This window comes from Nelumbo lutea, chromosome 4 (genome assembly GCF_056320005.1).
Source record: "Nelumbo lutea isolate HS-2025 chromosome 4, American lotus-T2T, whole genome shotgun sequence".
NCBI classification, from domain to species: Eukaryota; Viridiplantae; Streptophyta; class Magnoliopsida; order Proteales; family Nelumbonaceae; genus Nelumbo; species Nelumbo lutea.
The window spans coordinates 21,633,741-21,646,172 of record NC_142687.1 but is presented as its reverse complement, the minus strand read 5'-3'; the positions used below and the strand labels follow the sequence as shown (position 1 = coordinate 21,646,172).

The 12,432-nt window shown below is 36.9% G+C and overlaps 1 protein-coding gene across 1 annotated transcript; it reads left to right on the top strand.

Annotated features, from left to right (window-relative positions):
* The first annotated feature begins 265 nt into the window (after nt 1–265).
* Nucleotides 266–9,209, top strand: LOC148854520 (Transducin/WD40 repeat-like superfamily protein). Its single transcript, XM_088983412.1, has 14 exons — nt 266–1,088; nt 1,191–1,274; nt 1,357–1,484; nt 1,722–1,794; nt 2,344–2,427; nt 2,519–2,605; nt 3,498–3,568; nt 5,791–5,842; nt 5,956–6,013; nt 6,688–6,788; nt 6,940–7,094; nt 7,949–8,057; nt 8,778–8,834; nt 8,924–9,209. The coding sequence occupies exons 1-14, from the start codon at nt 990–992 to the stop codon at nt 9,077–9,079; spliced, it is 1,314 nt and encodes a 437-aa protein (XP_088839538.1). The 5' UTR covers nt 266–989; the 3' UTR covers nt 9,080–9,209.
* The last annotated feature ends 3,223 nt before the right edge of the window (nt 9,210–12,432 follow it).

The following is a 12,432-nucleotide window of genomic DNA, read 5'->3' as shown; positions in this document are numbered from 1 at the left end:
GTCTAGGCCAAGGGAGGCCAATATAAGCCTTATGTATGCTTTGGGCTAGGAGTTGCTCGATGAGTTGGCTCCACCAAGGTCAGTAGCACTAGATCATGACCTCAAGGCTCATGGCCGGGGCACTCTACTGGCTTTTGCCGGTCTATGGGAGGCGCTACTTATGTGCTAAAGGGGGATGGCCATTATGAGAGGCAACTTGGTGCCAATGTGAAGGGACTCCTGTATGTCGATTATGTAGGCACCCGATGTATCACTGATGATAGACAACCACTGGGCTGAAACACACCCATGTGTTATGGGCAATGGGATAGCTCATTTAGATTAGGCAAGGGGCTGGTGTAGTGAAATGTCGTACATCGGCAGACCCGCATGCCAAGCCTCCCTTGAGTGTCGGTGGCATAGTGTTGGTCTATGCACTGTCCCCATAAATATATGTGCGTCTAGGGAATCTTGGTCGCTATGTTAGCCATTAACGAGGGCTCAATTCAATTACCCTCCTCAAAGAATATGTTAAAGTTTTGGAGTTTGGGGATGACATGAGATTTTCCAATAATGTTACCGGGAAAATTGCATAACGTGACATAGTCCTCTTCGTTATTGTTGTGCGCCAAAATCAGGTACACTCTTGAAGTTCTCCGAAGTCCAAATCGCTAATGAAGAGTGGAAGCTGCACATGTAAAAAAAGTTTGGACTTTTGAAGCAAAACAATGGTGATTCGGTTCTTACTTCTTAGCATAAACTACTTACTGCTTCAAAGGGATTGTAGTTACAGTCATAACTTCAAAGGAAGAAGTGAGACATAAACAGACATTATCTTGTAAAATAAAAAGCAGTTTCATGGTTCCTTACCAGGGTTCTCTTGAGGTTCAAATGGAGACAAATTAGAGCTTAGAGGAAAGTTTTGGGTTTCCTGATCAAAGAGTCCAAGAGATATTAGGTTTGACCTTTAGAGGCGGCAACTAAGGTTTATTAGGTTTTTGGTTTCTAAGATGGATACAAGCCTGGAGCAGATTCTGCAGGAGGGCAAGCTGCTTCGGCAGGTTAATGCTTTAATCGTTGCACATCTTCGCGATAACAATCTCAACCAGGCAACGCATCTTCCTCAGTTCATCTCAATTCCATTTTCTTTTTCTGCTTAATTACGTCATGCTGACTGAGATTACATGTTTCTTAAATCCTTGACTTCACAGGCAGCGTCCGCGGTCGCCTCTGCAACCATGATGCCGTTGAATGTTGAAGCCCCTCCCAACAAGCTTCTTGATCTCGTAGCCAAGGTTTGGATTTTTTTCAACCTGCAATTTGAGTGTATTGCTCTCCGTGGTTATTGGAGTTCTTGGGTTCTGAATGTTTTAACAGGGTCTTGCAGTAGAGAGGGATGAGGCATCAAGGGGGGTTTCTTCGGCTGCAATATTTGACTCCGGAACAGCAATACCTGCTGGATATGGCTCAGTTCCAATTCCTCGCACTATTGCCATTGATTTCAGGCAAGAAAGCGTACTTGCTAAATTTGTAAATCGATTATGTAAAACATTACTTGTTTTTTCTGTATTAATAAAATGTATAGCTCTATAGGGTTTTTCTGTTAATAAATCCTCCAGCATTCTTTCTTTCAGTCCTATAGGAATAGAGCAGCAAATACCCAAAGTGTTGGGAAATGCTGCCTTGTTTTGCTTGAGAACTAATCAAAATTGAATTGCTAATGATATCTTTCATCTAACCAGTGCCGTGCAAGATACAAAAGGCTCATCAAAGAGTTTTCCAAAGCACGAGACAAGACATGTTTCAGAGCATAAGGTACACATTACACAACTTTCTAGAGAGTGTTGCATGGGATCTACTTCTCTTCATTTATGGACACGACTCAATATAGTAAAAAACATTTCCTTTTGGGCGTCTGCCTGTCTGGTCCTAGTGCGGAAGGTTTAAGATAAGATTGTTAAATCCTCAAAAAAAAAAGCAAGGAAAAAAGTGAAAGGAAAGCCATAGACTGGTTAAGACACAAACCGTATGCATTTTCTTCTTTTTTCTTTCAAAATTAAGGACCTTGTTGCAGGATATAGAGTTTACTTAAGCTAAAATTTATTTATTATATTCTGGAAGATTTAAGGCTTTTACACCTCTCTTGGGGTTTTTTGTTTCACATTGGTGGTTGCCATTTTCCTAATAGGCATATAAAGTGTTACTGCCTGCAACATAATTCTTGTGATTTCTTTGTGACCATATATTAATAGTCAGGTTTGCAATTATATTACCATTAACTTTACATCCTGTCTATTTTATTTGTTTCCACCTATGGGCATAACATCGCTTTGTCATGGTTCTGATTCTGGTTAAACTTTGTAGAATGTTGCCAGATGCGCAAGATTTAGTCCTGATGGGAGGTTTGTTGCAACTGGGAGTGCAGACACATCAATTAAGCTCTTTGAGGTTGTTGATCTCCTACATGATGTGATCCTAATTATTTTTTTCTCCGGGCTCCTGTTTATCACTTCAACTGAGATTTTGATTCATCTTACAGATTTCAAAAATCAAGCAAATGATGCTAGCAGATGCAAGGGATGGCCCCGTTCGACCTGTCATTCGAACATTTTATGATCATTTACAAGTAAACCCATGTAACAATTACAACTGATTGACCTTAGATATTCAAATGATACTCCAAATTGCATTGCCATATGCACTTATCTGCCTGAAATTTAATCAGATATAAGAGTTTTTCCTTCCCAATTAAGTTTAGCATTTGGATTTAGGCTGACCAGGCCAATGTGATAATGACTCTATCAAGGCATTAAGAACTTTCAAGTTGGTTTGGCTCAAGCATAATAAGCCACCTGTATGGTTTGGATTCTTGCTTGGTTTGCATAGGAAACTACTAGTTTGACATTTTGGTCAAAATGAGTCGTACTTGCCCATTTTTCAGTATTTTCATACAGATGAGGAGCTTCTGACCAATTTTTAGCATCCAATCCTACAGATGAGGAGCTCCTGCCCCCCTTCATATCCATATTAATATAATACTTTCTTACCGCTTATAAAAAAATTTTAATTTCTTTATGATATTTTTGGCTGTGACTCTGTGAGTCCCTTTATGGAATGTGATCCACAGCTAGGTTGCATATCACTATATAGACAGTAAATGCCATGGCTATTGTGGTGCACATCGTAAACTATCTTAAACACACCGGAAGGAATTTTTTGGTAGTTCTATAGGAATTTTTATTTCCTTATAATGTCTTCAAATGTTTTGGTTTGGCTTACCTATTCATTTATGATTTTACTTGAATTGGGTTTACCAAGTATTGCTTTATTATTTTATTTTGTTACTTTGTTTTTCTTTTCTGGCGCAAATGCACAATGATACAGATTTTTGTCTATTCATCATTCCAATAGTTATTATATCCCTGCTTACCTGTTTATGTAAGTTTTATGGTTTTACTTCAATTGGGTTTACCAAGTATTGTTTTATTATTTTGTTTGTTCTACTGATATAATTGCAGCCAATAAATGATTTGGATTTTCATCCTCAAAATACAGTTCTGATATCCAGCGCCAAAGATCATACAATAAAGTAAGGTTTTCTACAATCTGGATTTCCTCTAGTTCTTCTATTTTAATGTTTGGTGTCTATACATATCCTTCAGGTTATTATTCCCTTCAGTGTTCTGTTTTGATGTACAAATTTAGGATATTTACATTCTTTAGTTCTTTTCTTTTAGATTCTTATAAATACAATACTTCTCTTTTGGCGGGTGAGCCAGATAAAACCCATGACAGGGTGTCAATAAGTTGGTTTTGGGTCACCAAGGCTGAATCTAAGCTCAATTTGCGGATAGAAAGTTTCCACCAAGCTACAAGTCTGGCTTGTTTAGCTAAAAGATAAGCCAAACTTAGGTGGGTTGGCTTCATCAGTCTCAACACATTTGGATATGCTGCGTTTTTCTTTTACATCCCAAATTCAAAAGATAGTCACATGCATTGTTGCTGAGTTTCTTTTTTCCTTTCAATGAATTAGATAGAGGGGTTATGGATCTTAAATTCTTTTGCATATTTGCAAGTTGGGTTTGACTATGATACTGGAAAATCTTATAACCAATCAATCAGTATCACAAAAGTGGTAACCAATCAGGTGGTATTCATCAAAATTCATTGGGATGTTGATTGGTCAAAGCTCTCAAGGTATTATGTCTTTCCAGCATCATAGATTTACCCTTGCAAGTTTTGTGTCTAAACTTGAGCAATCCTGAGTTGAATGCATGAAGGATCACAAGACTGAGCCAAGCCTGGCAAAAATCTTTGCAAACTGAGCCTTCTGTGCCAACTCAAGAATCACTAGACTGAGTTGAAATCTTGAAGCTTTGCTTTGGTCAGCATTGATAAGAGTACCTTGTTCCTTGGACCTTATCATTGGTGCAGAAACTTGTCTGACTCAGCTGCAGATTGAGCCTGAGGGGTTAAGTTCAGTGAAGATGGCACTAACTGTCCATATATTAATGAGTCTGCAGGTTGTTCAATCCCTGTGAAGGAGTAGCCTCCCATTTCTTGGGGGAAAAGTGCACTTTCTAGAGCTCTACACATCAATTGGTTGAGATGCAGATATGAACCTTCAAAAAGAGCATGTGAAGAATATGTACTGTATCTTTATGCAGGCCAGTTTGCTGACATGCTTTTTAGGATTCCTTCAATGGTGACTGCATAACTATTCAAGCAACATCTACTGCCATTTAATTGGGGGTCCTCATACATTTTTAAACTCCATTTATTTATGGCTAATAATTCTATTTGAGGTTTAAATCCTGACAAATATTCAAAGTTCTTGTATGTCCTAATTTTGACATTAACAGGAACAATGTCAACATGGATTCATGGAATTATATATTTGTGGGTTTCAGACTAAATAGAAAAGTGAAAAGAAATAGAGAAGAAATGGGATAAATATCATGTGTATAGGAAAGCAAAAAAGAAAAAAATATATATAGTAAAGAAGAATGGGAGAGGTATAAAAGTAGGTTCGGAACCTCCATTTTCATTTGTTTTTTTCAAGTTTCTTTGTAAATGTCAATTTTCATGAATCAAAATTTAGCCTTCACAGCAAAGCTGAAAGCTACCTCCAGACCATTATTTAAAATCATTGCAATGACAGCGGTTCAAAAGAGCATCACATTTTCAGTGTATGTGATCAAGGAAGAAAATGCCAACAGGTGGAGGTGGAGTGTCACTTGGTGATAGTAAATAGCTAGTTTAAAGATGGTTGTGGGTACTTTGGCCTTTTAGGCATTACATGTGAGAGGTGAGAGTTCTGTTGTCTAGGCGTAGGGTGAGCATCTCATCAGCTAGTTTACAGATTATTGTTCTTACACTGTTACATGTTAATTATGTTATTTGATCTTATCACTGATTAAAACAATGTCATTACTCTTTTTTATTTCCTGGAAAAGTGTAAATTTCCATGTTAACAATTTCTAGAGTTAATTCTGCCTTGGAGATTTTAGTTCATCTTCACCTGTTTGTTGACTATAAAATAAGTTGCACTGATTGGCATTCTACTTTTTCTTTTTTTTTTTCCCCCTTGGGGATTAGTTTGTTTCTATCTGGCTATGCATATATTGAAAATGTTTGCTCTGTCATGTGTCTGTTTTATCCAAAGCTCCTAGATTTTGATACTAAAAAATGGTTCATATTACCGAAGATTGTTTTATTTGTCAAATTGCATGTAGTCGGACAATCACCACAAGTCAGGAAGACATTTTTTTACCTAGCGATCTGTATAATAAATATGGTTATGCTTTTCAGGTTTTTTGATTTTTCAAAAACTGTGGCAAAGAGAGCTTTTAGAGTTATCCAGGTTCTGCCTACCTTTGTGTCCTAAAGTTCAGCATATTTCTCAAACTATGGAGTAATGTTTTGCCAACTAGGTGATTTTTTTTTTTTTTAATATTTGGTTCTGAAATGACACAGGATACTCATAATGTGCGGTCTGTATCTTTCCATCCTTCTGGGGAATTTCTTCTAGCAGGTATTAATTACCTGTTTTAATTACTTATTTGTCAATCTATTTGTCTATTTACTTATTTTTAATGGTTCTATTCTATGACATTTTCTAAATCTTGAATGAAATTGGATTTAGTATTACATGCTCCTTTGATCTCCATATCTTGACAAACACAGGTGTGCACATTACAATAACCTTTCTGTTATCTTTCGATGTCTATATAAATCTCCAAGTCATCAACATCCATATGAAGCTGAAATTATTTCTTTGTAAAATGGATAAAAGAATTTTGAGAAAATTAAATATTGAACTTACAAAACTCTTCTATATAAAAGAATTTTTTCTAGGTTTTATATTGGGAGAAATAATATCATTCAAGTAAAGGTGTAAAGGTTGATCACATATATGGATGGATATGTCTGCAATTGCTGCCACAGTATGGTTATGACAGTATGACTTTGCTTTATTGTTTCAATGTGTCTTTTACGCTTCAGTTTTCTCCAAAGCCACCAAATTAATCTTGCTTCTCTGGTTCAGTTATTCTTCATCCTGTAATAAATTAGTTATTGTTTTCACTGAATGTTGTATTAAAAACCATAATGCACATAATACAATTTAGACTTGTCTCAAGATTCCCTGTTTCTGGAATGTTTATATTTTATTTATTCTAACTTGGTTGAGGACATAACGATTTACAGGGACAGATCATCCAATTGCCCACTTATACGATGTCAATACTTTTCAGTGTTACCTGTCAGCAAGCGTCCCAGAGAGTGGTGTTAATGGGGCCATCAATCAGGCATGTCCCCTACCCCTTCTTAACCTAAGGCCTCAGGAGTGGACAGAACTCCCTTCTCTAGATTATGAAATAACCACTGTGTACATTGTATATGTATACTGATCAATGAAAGGAACCAGTTCAATTTTCTGAAAATTCTTAGTTCATGCAGGTGAGGTATTCATCTACTGGTGGTATGTATGTAACAGCATCAAAGGATGGTGTTGTTAGGATTTGGGATGGGATAACTGCAAAATGTGTGCGTTCCATTGCTGGGGCCCATGGTTCAGCAGAAGCCACCAGTGCAAGTTTCACAAAAGACCAAAGGTAATGAATTAGTCATTTCATGAAAGAATATTCCATTAGGTGATCTTTTCTATGTAAGTTTTCTGTCAAGTTTCTTTTTCACATCTTGTGGATGACATAAAATATGTAAATTTCCTTAATGCATTCAAGTTTAATGGAGTTTACTGTGCATTTGGTGTATGGTGTGTAAATTTATCTTACAGTATATGTTACTTTTGTGATTAACATATTACTGGAACAAAGTCATGTATCATAGCTTGTGGATGTGTCATACAGCATCTAGCAGTATGTGTAGTGGAGGTTGGTGAACTTTCCTATTCTGGTAAGTAATTGGTATCAAACTATTGGCTTCATCTTCAACCTACATGTAAACCATGCTGAGAGAACAAAAGTTATCATAGTCAGTATTTTACTCTTATTGCAGTCTAGAAACTAAAAATATTGGATTACCATACCTGGAGGCTGGAGCTAGACCAAAACACCCCATCAGGGACCTATAACTCTAAAAGTAATTACGAGTTTGGCCAGACTTTAAAATATGCTGCTATTACATATCTCATTGCCTGCACGAGCACGCATTTCTATGGTATTTTGTACCTGTCCAAAATGATCAGATTGCTTCTGACCTTTGCTTTGTTTTTTAGTTGGTGATCTTTGTAATTTTTATTAGCTTGAAGATGTTGAAGCAGTTCTTACCATTAGTATATGTACAGGATTTGTCCTTTTACCCATGGATGTAGCTTTATGCTAGTTCCTGTAACACCTTTGTGTCACGACTAAGTGCTAATACTACTATTAATTTTCTCTTTCCCATATTTTCTGTTTGACCTATTATATGTTTTTCTCACCATTCATTATATGACTTGAGTCATTAGGTTTGTTCTCTCATGTGGGAAGGATTCCACGGTGAAGCTGTGGGAGGTTGGCACTGGAAGGCTGGTGAAACAATATATTGGAGCTATACATACACAGATGCGTTGCCAGGTATAGTAATTGTTGCCAATATGTGCTTGCAGAATTAGGAATATACATGTTTGCATTAATCATTTTTTTCCATTCAAATCATGTTAAAGCCTTAAATATTGCAACCCACTGAAACTGTAATTTACAACCCATATTTCAAATACTGTTTTGGTCATGGAGGAGGCCATTGCTTGGTGCAGTGGTGAAATCTCGGGTTGACAAGCATGAAATGTGGGTTTGAGTTTGAAAGTACCCACTTGGTGCCCAATAGATGAATAAAAAAAAGAGGTTAGGCTCCAACCTTCCTATGATCCCTGGATAGCCAGGACCAACAATTGGGTGATATGGCCTTTGAATTTTGATAATGGATTATCTCCATGGCTTTGCGTATGTTTTTCTACTTCAACTCCATATTTTAGGCTTTTGCTGTGAGGCAATTCCATTTTATCCATTACTTCATCCATGTTTCTTAAGAGCCTTGGGATGAGTGAATATCGTGATTTCACATGGGGCTCTGAGTTTCATGTTGCAAATTGAGGAATTCCCAACAAGTTGGTCTATATCATTGCAGGTTTCATGGAGAATTCTTTTGATTTTGAATGTTCATAAGCTGAACAAACCCATTATTTCTGTTTTCTTTAGCTTGAGAAAAGTAGAGCATCACCTATTTGAATTCTTAAAATAGATTTAATCAATTTCATGATAGAAGTGCTGCAAAGTTGAATAATTCCTTGCCCACAGGCTGTTTTCAATGAAACGGAGGAATTCATCCTTTCAATAGATGAGCCAGGCAATGAAGTAAGTTAAATACTAGTCTCGCTCCTGGCTTTGGTGGTTCCCTTATCTTGTTTCATTTGTTTGATTATCTAATACAACGTAAATTGTAGATTATTATATGGGATGCCCTGACTGCTGAGAAGGTGGCAAGGTGGCCATCTAATCATATTGGTGCTCCTCGATGGCTTGAGCATTCACCAACGGAGGCAGCTTTTATTTCCTGTGGGACCGACAGGTCGGTTCGATTCTGGAAGGAAATTCTATAGGAAAATGAAAGATTTGGCTTATGCTAGCTCAAGCCACAGATGCAGGAAAAATTTATGTAGAAATGCATTTCTTAAAGGAATTTAATGTTTTCAAAGAAAGTAATGAAAATGATTTACTGATCAACAAAAATGCAAGCAGTTAGAGGTGTCCAAATTCATAATAGTTTTATGGATAGAACGACGTTTTACAGAATTCAGTCTGAGCATTCAGTATTTGTTTCTTCACTCAAGATATTACTAGACTTGAGTGCATTCTCGTGAACACATTGCCCTACTTGACTAAAAAAAGTGACCTACTTGTTGGACCGTTTATCTGAACATGAAATGATGATTTTCTATGCTCTACCTGATTTATAGAGGAGATTTGATAAAAACGTTTTTTCAAAGGATTTTCTTTTCATTTCTTTATGAAACAACCTTATGCATAAAAATACTTTTTTTTTTTTTTTGCAGAAAGCATTTGAAAGCCGATACATCGCAAATAAATTTTTTTTTTCAGGAAAGGTTCAAAATATCGATACGACCGATACATTGGTAGGCAGTGGCGGAACCAGGAATCTTCTTTTGGGGGAGGGGGGCCAAGTTATATAGATATTTTTTTGGTTTATAGTAATGTAAAAATTATGTTAAGTCAATTATATTATATAGATTTGCAACATAAACAACACAAATATCACTGTAGGAATTAGAAAGTCAAAAATGCATAAATGATATTAAGGGTGAGAGGACTTTCATATCCGTTGGTTAGGCTGTGGCAGTACTACTTAATTCTCACGTAATTGACTTATTTTAACTATGGTTTGTTTTTGTTTTTTTTTTGGCAAAAACAAGAAAATGAGATAGAGAATATATAGGGTTTGGAGAAAAAAGAGTAGGAGGTTTTGGATCTATTATGGGGTTTTTATGAAAAAAAAACAATTTCTTCTTTTTTTTTTTTATAATTTTGGGAGTTAATTAAGTGGAAGGGAATAAGAGAGTTAGAGAACACTCAACATTTTTGTTTAGCTAGTGGGTTATACAAAGGTCTACTAGTTTTAGCAAAATGTTTATACTTGGCTCCACTCTTGCCGGTAGGGGGTTATCGGCCTGTATCAAAGCTTTTTTTTTTTAGTTTTTTAAATCTGGTTCAGAAGGGTCGATTTAAGGCTCCTCTGAACCGGGTTAAATCTCAAAACACCCCCTGTGAAGGCGTGTTGGAAAGCCCCCGATACATAACGAAATTTCGAATCTTGGGTAGACCTTGGTGCAATGGCTGGGTTGCTCCATTACAATCTGGGTGATAGATTCAAATCTTAAAAACAACCTCTGTGTATCTCAGGGTGAGGCTACTTACATCTGTCCCTCCCAGACACAGATATCACTGGGCTGCCCTTTTTAGTTGCAAATAATAATCCTTTCCGGAAGGAACCATTTTACAGTCACTGACAGAATATAAGAGTTTCTTAATTTGTTTAGCTAGCATTGCATTTGGTTAGTCACGAGCAAGTCTTTTAAAACCGGAACGGACAAGGAACCGTTCTGAGGTCCGGTTCCTGGGTCAAACGGGTCCGACTGTTCAGATGGCCCATTTTGACAAAAAAATAAACTAAATAAATAAATGGCAAAAAATTATTGTCCGATTCAACAGTTTGACTGTCCGAATCAGTAATTTACTGACTAAATCAATGGATTTTTTTTTTGCCAAAAAGTGGTTTTAGGGTGAAATGAAACCAGTCAGGTGACTGGTTCCTGGTTTTTCTGGTCTGATCATCCAGTCTGGTCCAGTTTTGAAAACACTTGTCACTGAGTCTTAACCTATTTTTTACCGAAAAAAAAAATGAGGTGGACCTCTTGATATTTTGTCCTAAATAGCGAGGAACTTATCTCTGTTGGTTCTATTCTCCAATTCCAAGGTAGCTTTTTAGACCCCACTATTTATCCAAGTGCAGTTTGATGTCTTTCTTTCTAAGGATGAAGCTATCTATTCCAAAGCAGCCCGCAGCCCTTTTTGGGCAGAAGACACTGCCCCAATTAGACGTGGCAATTGGGTTGGGTGGGTCAGGTTCGGGTTGGGCCAAGGTACTTTGGATTGATTTTGGATTGGGTTGAATTTCAGATTGAGTTATCAAATGCTAGACCCTAACCCTAAATGTTCAGGTTAGGGTTGACCCATGGGTCAATTTGGGTCATCCCAAAAATTAATTGAAATTAAAAAAATAAAGAAAAGTTACATGAAAAACGTCAAAATTAAAAGAATTAACCTTAAATTTCAAAATATAAAATAAAAAACTTGAACATTTAACAATTTAAAGAAAACAATAAAAAGTAAAGATTAAATAGAAAAAAAATTAAAGAGTAAAAACTTCTAACAATGCATAAATAATCTCAATTAGACTTGACGATAGGGTCAGCGGGTTGACCCAACCCAACCCCGTTTTTTCGGGTTGGGTTGGGTCATTTTTGCATTCAGATAACTAAATATGAGACCCTAGCCATGTTTTTCCAGGTTGGTTCGGGTCGGGTTCGCGGGTTGGGTCACCTTTTTGCCAGGTCTAGTCCCAATCCAATAGCGCATTTGGTTCCAATCCTATCCACCCAGCCAAGAATAGGGTAGAATGGATATCCAACGTATTATCAAAAAAGGCTTTCTTTCGCGACCGAAATGTAGAGAGGGAGGATGGCGGAGGGTATAGTCCACTTCAGATAGACAAATTTCTGCTGTGTTTGGTACCATTGTCGTTTGCTCAAATGTTTAAAGAAGCAATGGCATTTAGTGTCCTGATCACCTGTCAACAAAATTCCAACACCCTATCAATAACATCTGACACTGCACATCTCATACATGGCAAGCCCCACTTTTATAGTGGGCACTAAATCTGTTCATGGGCCGGGCTGGGCTTTGTATATGTATCAACAAAACACACTCAAGCCCAAGCCTGAGCCCGACCCCGGCCTAGGTCTTGAGCCTAAGCCTGGTCCTCATATAAAGCCCAAAGCCCAGGCTTAAGCCCAAACTCGGCCAGAAATTTGAAAACAGATTTTTTTTCTTTTTTATTCAATAAAAAAGTATTTTATTTATATTAAAAACCTTCAAAACTCAAAAATAATAAACATCTCACTATTAGTATTACTTGGAATAAAAGAGAAGAACAAAGAAAAAAAATAATGCATATATATATATATATTTATAAAATTATATATATTTTTATTATTAAATGGGGCTCAGGCCAAACTTTTTTGAGAAAATCCAAGCCTGGCTTGAAAAAAAATTGGGCCCAGTACTTTAGGCCCGAGCCCAAGCCCATGAACCTAAAATTATGACCAAGCCGGACTTATAATGGGCCAAGCCAGGCCAGCCCGTGGGACTACCCAAC